Raw genomic sequence first — 18,152 nt, 5'->3', positions numbered from 1 at the left:
TCTGCCACCAGTGAATAAAATAAAAAATTTTAATATGGATGAACTATATTCTGTTGATGACTATGGTGTTCCACCTGAAAAATTCCACCTCTTTCAACAGGGAGGGGAGGGACTCTTTCCGGAGGGACATTGGTGCAAGGCTTATCAGGCCTTCCCCAACTTTATTCTCAAATGCTTAGGTTTTACTGTTCATGAGATTTTGAGAATTTAGTATTTATTTTTGGACTTTTTAGAGAATTTTGGAAGAGGGTATATAGTTTGTCTAAAGTAAGAACTCCTCTAGCCATTCGTCTGGACCCGTGGCGGTGACGATGGTAACGAGGTATAACTATTTCAAGTAGGGGTGTGGGTTCAACGTTTAAGACAGGTTTTGGTTCGGGTCGACGAGAGAAAGGGAATATTTTTCTTCGGTCTATCATGTTAGCTCTAGAGTGAAGAGAAGCTACCCTCCCTGAAATGCGCTATTCTTGTTTCTATAGCAGCAGACACAGCCTCAGACTTTATGGTGGGGGGAGTTCTTACCATAGACTAACTATGGTGTTTCTTGGAACAAAATTTCCACCCTTTATTGAATAGGTTTGTAAAAGAAGACTTTAAGTGACATTTGCCTTTGTGTTTCTTATCCGCATGCTTCCCATTGCTTAAATCCATAAATCCTTATGTTCAATTAAACTGTTCAGATCATAATGTTCGTGCCTTTGGTGGTTTACTTTATTGCCAAAAGAGATTCTTTCTATGGTTACTCATCAGGGTTCTGTCTAGGATAAATTTACTACCGTTTAGCGGTACCTTCACAAATTCAACTTTAGGAAAAACGGTAATTTCACAAAATACTTTTTCTTAAAATTTTTTTTTTTTTTTTTTTGTATCCCGAAAAAAAGGATAAATCCATATTTTTACCATATTTGTGTGTTTATTTTTTAATACAATTTTTAATTTTCACAAATTATGCCTAAATTTTCACAAATTATGTCTAAATTTTCACGAAATAGGTACCTCTCAGAAAAACCTAGACAGACCCCTGCTCATTGATTGTTAGTTACTAAATGCACCCACAGAACATTGGTTCCCAATTTACCCTAAATAATCAACCTTCGCTCAGAGGAACCCCAATTTTATAAATGAAGTTTAAGGTAATTGTAAACGTTCTAACTTATGAAAGACTATATATTTAATATATGCAATTAGAGGAATGGAGATTTTTCATCGTTTTATCATTAATAATCTTAAATTTGGTTTTATGTCCGACAATTAAATTTGCATTCCTTGTGTTATATCTAGTTTTGTTATGAATATGCTTCTGTTATATATGCATAAACTGAAAATGATTAAAATAAGCCCAATTATGGTATACTTGAAAATTGGTAGTTGCTATAAACGTTGAAAATGGTTATTATGATCTTTATTAAAGAATTCGGTTTATTTTGGTTCGAATAGCGCGATAGGAAAAACTAATAGAATGTTTTATAAATGCTTATTTTTTTTTTCAATATATTGTTATTAGAAATATTATGTTTTTCTTCAAAAAATTGCCATTTTTTGGGCATTTTACTTGAAATAATTTCATAAAGGCAGACGTATTATGAATTATAGGTTGGATCTAAATATAATCGGAGATTTCAAAACTTATCACTGGTTATAAAAAGTGTTAACTCGAACCACTGCTACAGAGCATTCTTTCCTTCCAAAAACATTTTAAGTCTATCACTTGGTACGTTCATCCACTGAGATTTCCGAAATTTAATGACTTGTCAAAAATTCATAAATGAATCAAATATAACTAAAGTAATAGCTTTTCTCAGGAAATTTTATTCAAAAATGTCACTTAGAGCATTTATTCTAATAAGAATGTTATTTAGAATTTTTTTTCCCACTTCATTTGTCTGCATTGCAAACCTATTGTTGAATAAAACAACAACATCCACTCTTTCGCGTTCTTTAACCTCTGGATTATTCCGTATTAACTTTTCTACACCTGCTGGTCAATAAATATGACACCATAGATGTGTGTATAAACTCAAAGAGAATGAGAAAATTATATTATTATTGCTGCAGGCTTTTTACGAATATGTCTAAATCATTTTAATATTGTGAAGAGAAGATATCTTTGACGATATGATTTACACAAAATAATAAGAAGAAAAAGGCATTATACATTTCTCTTACTTCATTAGTCGTTGTATGAGTTACAAAGAATGCATTGCCCATCTTCCCAGCATTGAAGTTTTAAGTTATTCTTCCTTTATGCGTTTTTCGTTGCGTAATCTGAAATGGAAATTCCGTCTGTTTTCTTCGGGCTAATGATCGATTTTCCTTTTTAGCATTTGCTTGACGGCGGCTTTGTTTAGCTTTTCCTTCAAACTTTTTCACCAAAAGTATTGAGAATCTTTTTACCTTTTGTTGATGCAAGTTTTCTTTGTAACAATGTTGAAATAATTTATAGTTCTTTATTCCATTGTCCTTACCTTGAGGTTTTTTTTCTTTCTGATTTGTTTTTAGGAAAACGTCTTCTTTTCCCGAAAAAATAAATGTAATTTCTGAAAAATAGCCATTCTTATATAATTTTTGTAGAAAGGATTTCAGCTGTTATTCATTTTAATTATTTTTTATAGTTTACATATAATTTGCTGATAAATTGTAAAAGAAAAAATTATCATTATTTTAGTAAATATTCTTACATTACTGTAATTTAATAATAGGAACTCATTAGGTGAATTACTATGTTCCTACATAATTTTTGTTGAAAAGATTCCAGCTGTTTTTTATTTTATAAGCGTTTTGTAGTTTTTATACTATTTTATGATTAATTGCTAAGGAACAAATTATTATCATTTTAGTGAATATTCTTACATAATTTTTAAATTTTGTAAACAAAAATAATGTAAGAAACAGCCATTCTTACATAATTTCTGTTGAAAAAATTCGAGCTATTTTTTATTTTATAAAAATTTTTATAGTTTTTAAATGATTTTATGATAAATCGTTAAAGAACACATTATTATTATTTTAGTGTGCTTACATTGCTGTAATTTAATAATAGGAACTCATTAGGTGAATATTTTACGTCATAATTTTTGTTGGAAAGATTCCAGCTGTTTTTTTATTTTATAAGCTTTTTGTATTTTTTAAGTGATTTTATGATAAAATGTTAAAGATCAAATTATTATTATTTTAGTAAATATACTTACAATGTAATTTAATAGCAGGAACTCATTAGATGAATATTCTAACTTCCTACATAATTTTTGTTGAAAGGATTCCAGCTGTTTTGTTTTTTTATTAAAAAAAAATTATTGTTTTTATATGATTTCTTAATAAATTGTTAAAGAACAACCTTTTCATTCCTTAGTACAAGATAGACTTAAAAACCTGAGCGAAAAATCAGCACAGACGATTTTTTTTAAAAACTGTTTTATTTTGTTCTTCGTGCAAAATGAAAGTGAAATAAATAAAGAAATTTTAAAGGAGAAAGATATTGCCCCTTTTATTTCACAAAACTGATAAAATTACCTTACTAAAAATAAAAAATTTAATTTTATTTTGCGCACAATAATTATAATAGAAAAAAAAAGTGAAAAGCGAGGATTAGGTTAATGAGACAATCGACACTTTTTAAATTTTTTAACTTATGCAAAAAGTGTGCATCTTCACAGAATATTTCCATTAATGTCAACGGAAAAATCATTGTATCTATTGATTATAATGACAATTTTACCTCTTTCATCTAAAGCGAATGCGTAATAAAACTATTTTTATTCACTGAACAAATTTTAGTTGTTGTCTATCGTTCATGACAGAGATAATTTGAAAATTACAGTAATTTTAAATGTAATTAATTATTCGGCGATGATTACCTTTGACTTATCGTTATTCCATTTTATCACTTAACATTTTAATCTAAAGGAGTTTTTATTCATTTCTCAAATAACTACAACAACAAAAACGTAGAAACGAAGTTTGGGATGCCTAAGTTAATTTAATAAGACATTCAATTTTATTCGTTACATTTGTAAAACTAAAATCGATCTTCAGAATTTATATAGCTAGCGCAACGCCCACTAAAAGCGCCCCCATATGTGGGCGGCTGTAAACTGTAAAAGTTTTAACAATGTCTGCAGTTTTTTTCCCCCCTTTTGTGGAGTTAAATGTTTATGACGTATGATCTATCAAGAATTCACTATGCTGGCAATAAAAGTATCAAATCGTTTTATAACATATCATATTTAATTTATCCTATTTAAAAGATATATAGAGAGAGAAAGAGGAAGACATTTAGAAATGTGAGATCTCTATTTGTTTAGAATAATTTTCGAGCTCAGGATGAAATTATTTACGTCTCAAAAGCTTTCAGTTTTATTTATTATTTAAACACGATTTTGTTGTTTAACGTGTTTTTTTATTTAAACATTTTTTATTATTATTATTTATTGACAACATTTTTGTTTCCACTGCAAATATATCCAAGAAACTACTCGTCCCCTATGTCGTTTTAGATCATACTTATATTAACTGTAATAAAAAAAAAATTATTGTTTTTAAATTAAAATTTTTCTTACTTTTTTTTCTTTTTTTAATGAAAAAAACTCTTATTGAAACAATTGGCATTCTTTTTCCTTTAATATCCGGAAAAACGCTAAGCTATATTCATTGTTTAGTCAATTTAGAAAAAAGAAATAGAATAATTTATGTATATATATAAATATTTTTTTTTCTAATTTTTTTGTGAGTGAGAGGGAGGTTTTTGAAAACTAATCTGCGCAATTCTCCAAAAGAAAAAAAAAACTTGTTTTGTGGTTTCAAAGTGTTTGACAGCTATATATGTAGCAAAGGTAAGGAAGACTTTTAACCATTCTGTTACAAGATAAATATAAACTGGAAAATATTCCGACGGCCTAGACATTGCATTGACTCCGAAAACGTATAAACATTTAATATTTTAATTGTATGTCTTACCGTTTTCATTATATAGGAACATGCAAAATAGTAAAGGTCTTAAACTATTTACTTATTGCAGGACACCTGAATGAATGATTAACATTCATGATTCAATTAATTATTAATAATAATTAATTGTGTAAAATTAAATTTTTTTGATTTAAATAAAAGTTATTTACCTCAGCCTCAAAAATCATCTTTTAAAAGAAATTAAAAAATATTATTGCAAAAGGAAAGCATTTTACTTGCAATTTAACTTCAATAATTAAGTTTTTTTTTTTTTAATTGTTAGAAACAACTCATTTTTTCAAATTTACAAAATGTTGGTACATGCAATGATTGCTTAAAGTGAAAGATAACGGCAACTTTATTATAATTTATTATAAATCAGATTTAATTTAACAGTATATATGCAAAAGATGCTTGTTTATGTTAAAAATGCACCGTTATTGACATTGTGATGAGTGTTAGGATTTCATCTTCTGTCCTTAGTGTTATCGTTTAACGATTACGATGCTAATAAAGATAATTTTTGCCTCTTAAGATTGAGTACTTGCAACTCGAGACGAAGACAATCACTGTTACCCAGACACGTGACTTATGATCTCAGCGTCAGCTCATCGTGTATAAACAGCATGTCAAGTTAAAATCTAGTTAAGTTTATCCACATAAGTTAGAACGTTAATTAGCATGAAGTTAATTAAACACAACGCCGTATTGCGCATCTAAGATATAATTCTTTCTCGTCTATGTCTTTCACTTAACTTAGATTTATTATTTGTTTATGAATTTTTTTTTTTTTTTTTTTTTTTTTTTTTTTTTTTTTTTGTACTTTGCAACTTTGATGCACAATTTGTTTATGTTCTACATGGCTGCGTGCTTGTTTCTCTGTTAAGTATAGCGAGAGAGAATTTAAATCTTTGTGAAAGAATATAGAATGCATCACTTAAGAGAATTGATAATAACGGGCTCGGCTTACTCGAAATAGAATGGAAAGAACAGTTGCTAACGTAAACAAATGCCACGTTTCGACAACCAAAATCGGGATCGAAATACCCTCACTACGTCACTTGCAGGTATCCCATTGTTGAATGAGTCTTTCAAGGACAGAACATTGGACAGTAATGCTTACAATTTCAGCATGTTTAACCAAAACAGATTTTTTTTTATACATTATTTTTCATATTATTTTCTATACTATTTCCTTACTTATAAGCCATTGTTATTATTAAGTTAAATTAACTGCTCTAGTATTCGTTTTAATTATCATTAATATTATTTTTATTACAAAAAGTTATGAAACTATTATGCACATTTGCCTTTTAAAAGTTTAAATTAAATGTAGCTGCAATGTTAAGAGTAAATGTAGCTGAGAAAAATTGTTACATCTTTAAACCGTAGCTTCTTTAACTGTAGCTTATACTATTTCCTTACTTATAATAAGCCTTACTTATTCTTCTTACTTATCTTACATATTCTTCTTATTTAAGCTAAATTAACTTTTCTTGTATTTATTTAAATTATTATTAATATTTTTTTTACAAATTATGAAACTATTATGGGGCGTATTACTAATATAAATTGAAAAATATAAGCATTTTGCCTCTTACGAGACGCAATATTTTGAGTAAATGTTGCTGAGAAAAATTATAGCTTCTTTAATTTTAGCTTACATTATTTCCTTATTTATAATAAGCCATCGTTATTATTAAGTTTAATTAACTTCTCTAGTGTTCATTTTAATTATTATTTATATTATTTTTATTAAAAAAATTATTAAACTATTATGCTGTTACACTTGTTGAAAAATATAAGTATTTTGCCTTTTAAAAGACGCAAAGTGAGTTGAGTTAATAAAGTTGAGGAAAACTATAGCTTCTTTAAACAGTACTGTAATAATTAATTAAAGCAAAACAAGGTGGTTAAATCTATTTTTTAAATCAATTAAACCCTTTACACTCGGGTGCTTCTTCGACACCATAAATTTCCTACCACTCTGTATGTTAAAATTTTTACTCTCGAATGTTTAGAAACCACTTCATTTAATAATCTCTATGCGCTCTGAGCGACAATTATCACCAAATGTTCTACAAATGTTGCTAAAATCATACGCATGTGCGACAAACTTGCCCCGTTGTACAAAACAGTAACGAAAAATAGTTTTTTGCGTCGTATCCCATGCATTTAAAAAAAATATTGTACTAATTTTTTTCGTTCTTCGCATTGGTTAGGTTTTAATTTTAAAACTTTTCAAATTGACATGTGTGCTGTGCTTTGTATTAATAGTATAACTGTTCATCGATAAAGCATTATTTTTTGCGCTTTTAGAATAATATAATTTTTAGATGATTAGTTTTTAATATAATATTTTGTTAGTTCTTACTTTCTCTGTTTTCCTCATTTATTTATTTATTTGGTTTCAGCATTTTAATCTGTATGTTGAATATTTTTACTAATATTATTTAAACTCTTTTTTTTTTTCACTAAATTTCAATAAATACTTATCTTTTTACCCAAATTTGGGGGATATTCCGTATCTTGAGCTGTCGCTCCAACTACAATCGTCAAGGTGCCAAATAAATTTTAAACTTGAAAATTTAAAAAAGAAAAAGAAAAAAAAAACATGTAGCTATTTTTCCAGGGGTGGCTAAGAGTTATGCCTTTCGAGTTAGTCCCTTTCTGTGATTTTTATTTTTTATTTATTTATTTTTTCTTTACTTTCTTGCGGGCCACTGCCCGAAAGTTTCCAAGACTTGTCGATTATTCTGTCTCAAATCACGGTACGGAAATCTCCCCCATATTTGTCTACCATACTAAGATTTTGGACCACTGAATAAATACCCAGATAGTCCTATTGGACCACTAAATTTTCGTTGCTAGTGCGAACTCAGTTAAGTGTAAACTGAGGGTTTTGATTTGTAAATTTTAAATGGTTGTGTATTTTTTTTTCTTTTATTGTAGAAAGACCCTCAATTGCAAAGGTTTAGTTATTGCCTTTTTTCCTTGGAAAAAACAAGTATTTCGCTAGTTTATTATATACCACACTTTCGTAGAGTGAAATATATTCCGCATAAAAAGAAATGGCAAGTCCTAAAATATCCCAATATGATTTCTAAACATTTTTCCCTTATAATGAAATTGTATTCATTTATTCGTGTTTGTTGCCATAGTTTCAAATTTGATTGTGAAACAACTTTACGATTATTTACGGAGGAAAAAAAAACATCGATTTTTTATTATTGTTATTATTATGTATATGAATGTATATCTGCATATGAATAAAACAATTCATCTTTTCTCATATTTCCACTAAAGCTGTATTTTTTTTATTATTTATTTATGCATAAATTTATTATAAAACTAGTTTTGTTTTGTCTTTTAACTTCCAATTTTGAATTTTCTTAAGAAATTGACTTTATAGTTAACGTTAGAGTTTTTAAATTTTTTTTGTGATAAACTATGTTTTAATTTGAATACAGAATGCTTTATAAGTACACATGAAGTTTGAATACATTTTGTAAAATAAGAGTATTTTGGAGAACGGCCGAATATTATTGCTTGGAAATGATTGTCTTTCTTACCTCTCTTGATTACTGCTTTTAGTTCGAGAAAATATATGAAAAAGCATATCTCTAAAATAGTCAAAACACATTACTCTCAAAGTTCGAACTTTAAAGAAGAATCGATAGCTGCATTTGATAGAAAATTGGAATGATATCTAGTAGTTTGAAATATTATTTGAACCATTGCGAAAAATATTAATAATTAATTACATTTATATTGCTAAAACTCTTATTATAAATGATTTGTATTTAATTATTTAGATATTTATTATTAAATCATCTATGCATAATAATAAACGCGGCTGTGTGTCTGTCTGTCTGTAATCACAATATATCGCCCCAGAAGCCTCGCCCAGGCACGAAACTCGGCACATAATTGTGTTTTGACATAATGAAGAAGTATTTTTTTTCTTTTTCAAAAATTTGAATCAGTTTTTTAGTTATCAGTTATTTTGTACGAAAATCTATGCTTTTTCGTCTTCAAAGAGCCATATTCAAAAAACTATTAAAAAATGCATATACTTTTCTCTACTCTTATAAATGTATGCTAATGCGAACCTTACAATTGAAATATTAATTTTCGACAACTTAAACCAATAATATACGAAAAGGAATTGATAATTTAATTGTAAGGTTCGCATTAGTTTACATTTATCAAAGTGGAGAAAAGTGTATTAAAAATGTGGCAACATATTCGATACGTAAATAGAAAGCTTCGCTTTGATATATTTGTCGCTGTTCATCTGGATATGAAGACAAAATTGCAGGACAGGAACACTTTAATTGTCCACTAATCTTCAGATTTCCTGCTATGTTTTAAAAAACTTTATTTGTGAAAACCTTTAGCGTGGCGGAAAGCTGGCCGCCTTAAGCGGCTAGTTAAAAAATAAAAATGTTTTGCTCTGAACTATGAATTTCAGTGATGTAATAATCAATTTTCCGTTGGTTTGTTGGTGTATTCCTAGTCGTCTGTTAATCAATAAATGTTTTGCTTGCAAAGTAAAAATCATAGTTTAAAAATGAGAAATTATTTTTTCATTCGTATTAGATGAATGATCGCATTAGATGATGATGAATGCTCACACTTTAACTGAGAAATATCTTGTATTAACTTATTAACTCCTTTAATCTCATAAAAAATAAAGTTCTTTCACTATAGAAAAAAAAATCTATAGAAATAAATATATTTACATTTGCAAAGCTCATTTTATCACTATCAGAGGTGACATGATATTCAATCTGTCCTTTCGTAAAGAATGTCGACCCCTGATTCTTTCTATCGCGCTGCCTCTGCTGAACTATACTTATTTTCTGTAAGCCACTTTAAAATCTCAACAAAACAGAAACAGAAAGAAGAAACAGAAAAATTGTTCTACATATTGCAATCGATGTTTGAAATTATTAGCAATAATAATAAATAAATCACGGATATTTTAGTAGGTTTATGTTGGCGGAAGAGCTCTTCATGTAATACAAGTGCTGGTTAATTTCACTCACGAAGGCTAAATTGTGACAATGCTAATCCAAGAGTCCCCTTGAATCCTGGGTTGGGTTCAACATTACAAAACTATGGAGTTTTTGCCGATTTATATATATATATATATATATATATATATATATATATATATATATATATATATATATATATATATATATATATATATATATATACTATAATGAACCTGTGTAAATAACCGTATGTTTAATCCGTGGTACAACTGGCACAGTAACGTCTTTGATTTTCTTACAATATATCAGAAATTTTGCGCCCTGCGTATAAATATGTATGTCTTAAACTTCAGTTTGTGTCACTTAATCAACTTAAAGCCATTAAAGGCCTGTTTACACGGTTCAAGTTCTAGGACGAAGATTAATTGATAGTGATGGAAACTTGTTTTGCTTTGAGCTTGGATTGTGTAAACGATCATCCAAATACTTGGTCCAAGTTCTTGGACGATAGTAGAGCATGTTCTACTTTCCATACTAGTTTTTCCTCCCTTAACCAATCAGCGTCTTAGGTTTTGTGACGTCAACAAGCAGGCATCAGATTATGTCATTTTGTTGTCTGTTTTCTTATATTTGAGTCCAAATAAATTGATCTGTTACTGTTTATATGTGTTATTATGATTTTATTTTAATTTATTTAGTAATTTTAAACTTATGTAAGAATTATTTTATAATGTTGACTTTCGACCAATCTGTGACATTCAAGAACTTGGTGGATAGTGTCGACGAATCATCCAATTTCTTGGACAGAGAAAATTCTCCAACTTCTCGGATTAAAGAAATTGGACCGTGTTAACAGGCCTTAACTCAATAAATAACTCCGTCATGTGCAACGGAATCTATACGAGGGTTGCTATTTATATTTCTGGCCTTGGCAACAGTAAGTGTTGCTAGGCGACCGCAGACGATTTTAATCGAAAGTTTGATATTTTTAAACATAAATTCAGCAGACGATTTACCATTATAGCTTCATTTGTGTTGTTGACAGTAAATTGAAAAGTTCTTCTCTTTCAAAAAATGGAATTGAATCGTGAACATTTTCGTGCCATTATTTTTCATAACTTTCGACGTGGATTGTCAAGACAAGAGTGCTTCGATGAACTTAATTCTTTATTCAGCCATAAAGCGCCATCCTACAGCACTGTAAAAAATTGGTATGACGAATTTTATCGTGGTCGATGTTCGATCCAGGATGAATCCCGTGCAGGTCGTCCAAAATCCGTTGTTGTGCCAGAAAAGATCGATGCTGTGCGTGAACTGATAAAGCAAGATCGTCATGTGACATATCATGAGATAGAGGCGTCTTTGGACATTAGTATGACTAGCATTAATAAAATATTGCATGAACATTTGAGCGTAAAAAAAATTTGTTCGCGTTGGATCCCGCATAATCTGACAAATGCTCAAAAAAAGGCTCGTGTCGATTGGTGCAAGGAAATGTTAGAAAAATACGTTCAAGGTACATCAAAGGCTGTATATAATATCTACACAGGTGACGAATCACGGATCTATGCATATGAGCCGGAAACAAAACAGCAATCAACTGTATGGGTCTTCCAAGACGAGGCAAAACCAACAAAAGTTGTTCGAGGAAGAAGCACATCGAAACAAATGATTGCCTGTTTCTTCGGCATTAACGGTCATGTGGCAACAGTGGCGTTAGAGCAACGCAGGACGGTCAATTCTGAATGGTACACGACCATTTGTTTGCCAGAAGTCATCGGAGAAATTCGAAAAAAGCAGAAGAACAGGCGAATCATTCTCCATCATGACAATGCGAGCTCTCACACATCGACTCACACAAAGGCATTTCTGACGGAGCGAAAGATCGAACTGATGGGTCATCCAGCGTACAGCCCTGATTTGGCACCCAATGACTTCTTATTATTCCCACACATCAAAAATAAATTACGTGGACAACGATTTTCGACCCCCGAAGAAGCGGTTGATGCATTCAAAACGCATGCTTTGGAGTTACCTTAATCGGACTGGAAAAAGTGCTGTGAAAATTGGTTCAAGCGCATGCAAAAGTGTATTGATCATCATGGAGAATATTTTGAAAAACAATAAAACCAATTTCGATCCTACATATTTGTTTTTTCATTATTAGGCCAGAAATATAAATAGCAACCCTCGTAGCACTGATGTAAATATACTTACTGTTAATTTTTCGGGTAAACCGAATAAAAATGAAGTTATTAATGTATCAAAACGCGTTTGTGATGAAACACTATTTTACAGTGTTGTGTATTCTTATTTTTCAGTACAATGGAGCAAAAAAGATATTACCCTAAATATCTTTTTTTCCAATGACGAGATTTTTACATAATCAACACAAATAAATCTTAATGATTAAAAGCGGAAAAGAAAAAAAAATGTGTTCCGTATAAGGATTCGCCGATAATTTAAACATTTTGGAAATATTATGACACTTTTAATATTTTTAAAATTAACTACAGCGTCACTTTGTTCAAATTTAAATAAACCATCATATGTAATAACAAAATACATTAATACAATTAAATAAGTTTCTGGTAGAATAAAGTTCTTACTTGTTTTCCAATTGATCTTGCTTTTTCTTCTTACAATTTTTATTTTAAACGCTAAGATATTTTTTTGTTATTTTTTTAGCTATTTTGAAGTATTTGTTTTGTTTTTCTGTCTCAATTTGCAACTGTATATTTTTTTTCCTTATAATTTATTTCAATTTTTTGAAAGTTTTTCCTTTTTATATATATATATATTTTTTTTTTTTTAGTGTGCATCTATTTTTATTGAATCCCTATTTTTCTGATATTAGAAATTAAATAAATATAGAAAAAAAATGGAAACTTTTTCACATAAATCTTTTTAAAAATTTACCTGTAAATTTAAAGACTATTTTGCAATTGTTTAAAATTATATTTCGCTGTCATTTATTGCTTTTATAAATAAATAATGATAATTTTTTTAAATGCCAAACTGCTCTCAAAATTTTAATATGTGCGTTAAAATTCAAAAATTTATAAAAAAAAGAAAATTGCATTTTGTTTCTAATTTGTGAATGTTTGCAGTGAAAGAAAAGATCGAAGCTTTGAATGAGCAACTAGAAAGGGAACCAGCTGCAACAACTGAAAGAACTGATACCTTTGATGGAACAGAGCCTCCATCAGGAAAAAGCAAAACAAAAAGAGAGTCTATTACTGGTGAGCTTTCATTCTTTGTTATTCAAACTTGTTTGGTATAAATTAACTCAACTCGAAAAAAAAATAACAAAAAATTTTCCTATTGTACTTTTTTTAATGTATAAATACTTTTAAAAATAATACTGAACCACAAAATATTCTTTAAGAGAAAGAAAGCTTACTACTTTAAAAAATATATATATTTATTAGGTGTGCAAAAAAAAAATAATAATAAAAGAAAAACTCGAGTTGAAAGAAATAAGCTTCAAAATTTTGTGTCTTTCTATTTCGTTAGTTATCCTTTATTTATTATGCCAATCTTTGTTCTACATAGATTATTAAAAATTTTTTTACCTACAATTTAAACTGTGTAGTGTCCGTGAAATTTACAATATGAACTGTGACTGTGAAGATAACAAAATAATATTTTGCTGATATTATTCTAGCAAGCCAACTTTCACAAAAAATCAAAAGCACCTATAAATTGAAAGCTTCTACTAGTCGAATTGTCTCTCAATTCAAAGCTCCTTCATTAACATGCAGACTTTCCAAAGAATACATTGGACATCGAGATGGAGTGTGGGAAGTCAGTTATTCTAGATGCGGACCTCCACAAATTGCAACAGCTTCAGCAGGTATGTCCTCAAACTAATTTCTACTCAAAGCTTTTTTTTTTAACCAAATCTATAGATTGAATCTTGCGAAAGAAAAAGATAACAAAAATGGATGTGTTTATACTGACTCTAATTACAACAGAATAAACCGATTTTTTTCTCTCGTTGGTTGTTAATCATTTTTTTCGGCCATCCCCCCAGATTTTTGACGCGCCCGATTCTACGTCGTTTTTTGACCGTTTATTGGTAGTTACTTATCTTTTTTAGGCCATAGATTTTTAAAATTTCAGTATACTTAATGCGCCACACAATTTACGTATTAAAATCATCACTTTTTGACGCGACGATTCCATCGAATAACTTGGACCATGACTAAAGAATCGATTCCTAAGTCATTTTCCGATCGTTTTCCCAGCCATTTTCAAGTGATTTTTCGAATTCAAATATTTTTTTTAATTCGATCTTATTTTGACCCGCGTATTTTGAATATGAGTAATCGCTTTTTGGCGCGTCCGATTTTACGATGTTATTTCGGATTTGAGTATAATCACTTTTAAACGAACTCGATTCATGAGGATTTCGTCGTATATCATCATCGTTTACCGATCTTTCTTCAGGAGCTTTTTTCATTTTTTTCAGGCATTTTTATGCAGTTTTTTAAATTTAGATATTTTTTGTACTATGTTATTAATCACATAAATTTTCAACTTAAGTAATCACACTTTTCCGTGTCGTTTCCAGCTTTTTCCGATCATTTTTGGCAGTTATTTATCGTGTTATCGGCCATTTCCTTCTAGTTTTTATAATGCTGATGTTTCAATCTTAATATTTGGTTTTTGATATAGTTTTATATTTCATATTTAAATTTTCCCCAACAATTGTCTTTTTATGTCTTTAATTGCTTTATGGCATCTGTAGGAGATACTGAAATTAAAAAAAATTGGTAAAAAGAATTTTATTACTAACCAAAATCGAATTTCTCTTTGCAATTTATGAAAATAATATTACAAAATGTAGTCATTTGAATAGATACCCCCTACTTTTATATAATGCCTCATGCAGGTGTCTGGCGGTGGGCATATTTCTCATGAAAAATTAATGAGATTAGCTATTTCGAATGTTGGAGAAGAAAATTACAACTTTCGTACCATAAGTTATTCTGAGTGTGAGATTGAAAACATTTTCTATGTAAAATAAAGAACCATGAAATGTTCAAGCAAATGTATGTCATAACTTTCCATAGTAGCTGAATTCTGAAGAAGAAAATAAAATTATTGTATTTGTACTTTTGATTATTTCAATTTTAAATAGCTATATATATTGAATATTGCATTTATAAAAAGTGTAAAGAATAAAAGAGAAGAATAATTTTAATTGAGAAAGGCTGATATTAGATCAAAAGTTGTTTGATGAAAGGACAACTGATTGACTATAGAAAATGCAAATTTTATCCTAAAAATTACGTTAAAGAAGAGAGAGAAAAGTAATTAACAAAAGAGGTGATTATTTTTAACTAAAGTTACTAATCAAATGATAACATTATAGTGAATATGCTGTTGTCTTAACATTAACCAAATAGGAAATAATATAAAGGGACAGTGTTTTTCCTTGCTCAATGAAAAAATTTGTTTTTCTTTCAGATCACACTGCTAGAATATGGGACATTCACAATGGAAAATGTATTGTGCAATATTGGGGGCACAAAGGATCTGTAAATTCTGTCAGATTTCACCCTAACCAAGATTTGGTGGTTTCTGCCTCGGGGGATCAAACTGCTCATGTTTGGTCAGTTTCTTCATCTTCTGGAAACACTGATATGGTTTGTGGTCATTTACTTTCTCATAAGATCTTGATTTCCAAAGAGTTTGTTGAAGTTTTTGTCAAAAATTCTTAATACATGTACAATTACAAAAGGAAGATTTTTAACAAGTATCATAAAAATGCCTTCTTTGAATATGGTTATAGATTAACAATCTTTATTAAATTAATAAATTCGTGAAGAGTTCCTCCCTATGAAATGCATTGTAGGTCATTTATTTTAGAATTGATTGATTGAATTTAAATTATTCTTTTTAATGGCTACTTTTTTATTAGTACACACTCTTAAAATTTTTTTACAATTTAACTGTAAATTTTGTTTCAGTCCCTAAACTTTAATATTCATTCTATAAGTTTTTGAATATTCGTAATCTCTACTTAGAAACGATTTAAATATTAGATTAACATACTTTGAGTAAATTTATACCCCCTCTCTCTATGGTTTTCAAATAGTAGACAAATTCTCGTATGTTTAATGTAAGATTTTTAATTTAATTATATTTACATTTATTGAGGATGTTTGTCAACATAAAAAGGACAAATTGAAGCCTTTGCAAATCAGAATAGCAAAATAATTTAGTTAAAATCCCACTTTCGGTGCCTTGTAATATTTAGCCAGCGCCTTAGTAAAAATATATATTTTTCTCCATATCTAAAATGTGAATTTATTTTTAGAAAAATGTTTGTTATACATTGTTATTTTACAATGTATTGAACCCTTTTTATATAAAAAAAAAAAAACTCTTTGAACTGATTGTACGCATTAATTTTCTGTGCCCCTTTGAGTTGACGTTAAGGAGGTTCAACTGTATTTTCAACTAGCTTTCTTTGATGATCATCCAAGAATTGTAATTTTTTTATTTATTAAAATGCATAGTTAGGAATTGGTAAATATAGTTAAATTTAAACTTATCAAGTTTTGAGGCATTCAATTCAAATTTTAATTTTATTTTTCATATAGTTTGTAACTTTCATTACACATTTTAATTGAAAAATTTTAGTAGCTGAAAAAAGTTTAAAAAAAATTGAATTTTTCCAGTATCTTCAAAGTATTATACCATCATGAAATATTATACCATCATATTGCACAAAATAATAATAAGTTTAATAATTTGTAAAGAATTCAAACTGGTTCTGCTATTTTTAGAATATAACATAAATATATGTGCTAGAAACCCCTTTTTGTGCAAATGTATATTTTTCTGAGTTCATTAAATATAATAAATTTTTCATATTGTCACTTAACCTAAATGTCATTGTCATGTTATCATATTGATTTGTATATCATATCAACCACATTTCATAAATTTCCTAATGTTTAATCATGAAATTTCATTATTTCTGTTTAAATAGAAATACCATTCATCAGAAGAGGAAGTTGAATTATCAGAAGAAGACCACGCTGATGGTATCTATTCTTTACTTATTCATTTAAAAAAAAATATTCTAGGATTTTTAATGTTTCATAGTGAAATTATGCTTTGTAGTTATGTTTTTATTAAAATGAAAAAAATAAGTTTAATTCTTTTTTAACGAAGAGTAAGTTATTTATGTTTTGACATTTTTTAAACGTTAATTTACTAGAGGATAATATTGTTATATTTTTAGAGTGAGTGAGTAGTAGTGTTAAATAAGGTTGATTTATTTTAAATCAACATTTTAGTGTTTAAAATATTAAATGAGTCATACTATCTTATTTAGTAAAAATTATGACCAGTTATTAAGGAATTTCTGGTACTGACTTTTGCTGACTATGAAGTTTAAAGAAACCTATTAAACTAAACAGCCTAAATTAGTTCATAGTAAATTTTACTGCTATTAAAATTTTATAATTAAAAACCTTTTAAAAAAACTTAATTTTTCCTTTCAAAAATTTATTATAAGACGTTTTTTTTATTTTAAATACAAGTTAAACAAAATTTTTAAATCAATAAATGTTTGTTCTGTTTAGTTGTAGGAAATGCAATTGTATAATTTTTTACTGTGGCATTTAATCAAATATGTTTTAGTGAGGGAAAAGTTTATGCCTCACAATCTAAGATATAAGTTATGCTATCAATTAATGTAACAAATTTATATATTCTGAGGCATTTCTTTTTGAATAATTTTACTGCAAAAGTTAATAATCAAAATAATTGTTTTTATAAAATAAAATAAAATTTAATCACTTTCATTAGATTATTCAATATAATATATCAAAATAGCGTCAAAAATTACTAATATTTGTTTTATTTGAATGCCGAATTTAAGTGCTTAATTTTCTGCTTAATTTTCGAATTTATGTGCTTCTGGTGCTTGATTTTGCTAAAGTTCACGGTCTCATTGGTAAAGTTCACGGATTTGATCTAGCTGTCGCTAGATCCTGAAGGATTGGACACAACACAACAAGTGCTTAATAATACGTATAAAATGGTATGCATTATGAAATTAAATTTTTTGATTTTCAAGAGACACCTCCTTTCAAAATTTTCATAATTACATCTTATTGTTGCAAACATTTGTAGAATCAATTATGTATAACTCTTCTTGGCATCTAAAAATTTCTGAATTTA

The 18,152-nt window shown here is 28.4% G+C and overlaps 1 protein-coding gene across 3 annotated transcripts in view; it reads left to right on the top strand.

The window, feature by feature from the left end:
• Positions 1-18,152, top strand: part of Wdr37 (WD repeat domain 37) — a 99,397-nt gene that overhangs the window by 69,950 nt on the left and 11,295 nt on the right. For all 3 annotated transcript variants that reach the window (XM_071178611.2, XM_071178612.2, XM_071178613.2), the window contains exons 5-8: positions 13,058-13,189; positions 13,615-13,803; positions 15,423-15,601; positions 16,954-17,008. In XM_071178611.2, the coding sequence (XP_071034712.1) occupies positions 13,058-13,189; positions 13,615-13,803; positions 15,423-15,601; positions 16,954-17,008 (555 nt within the window). The remainder of the gene's footprint in view (positions 1-13,057; positions 13,190-13,614; positions 13,804-15,422; positions 15,602-16,953; positions 17,009-18,152) is intronic.

This window comes from Parasteatoda tepidariorum, chromosome 6 (assembly GCF_982258835.1).
Source record: "Parasteatoda tepidariorum strain Cologne lab strain chromosome 6, Ptep-v5.0, whole genome shotgun sequence".
Classification (NCBI taxonomy): domain Eukaryota; kingdom Metazoa; phylum Arthropoda; class Arachnida; order Araneae; family Theridiidae; genus Parasteatoda; species Parasteatoda tepidariorum.
The sequence above is the reverse complement of the archived record's forward strand: the minus strand, read 5'-3'. Positions and strand labels throughout refer to the sequence as shown.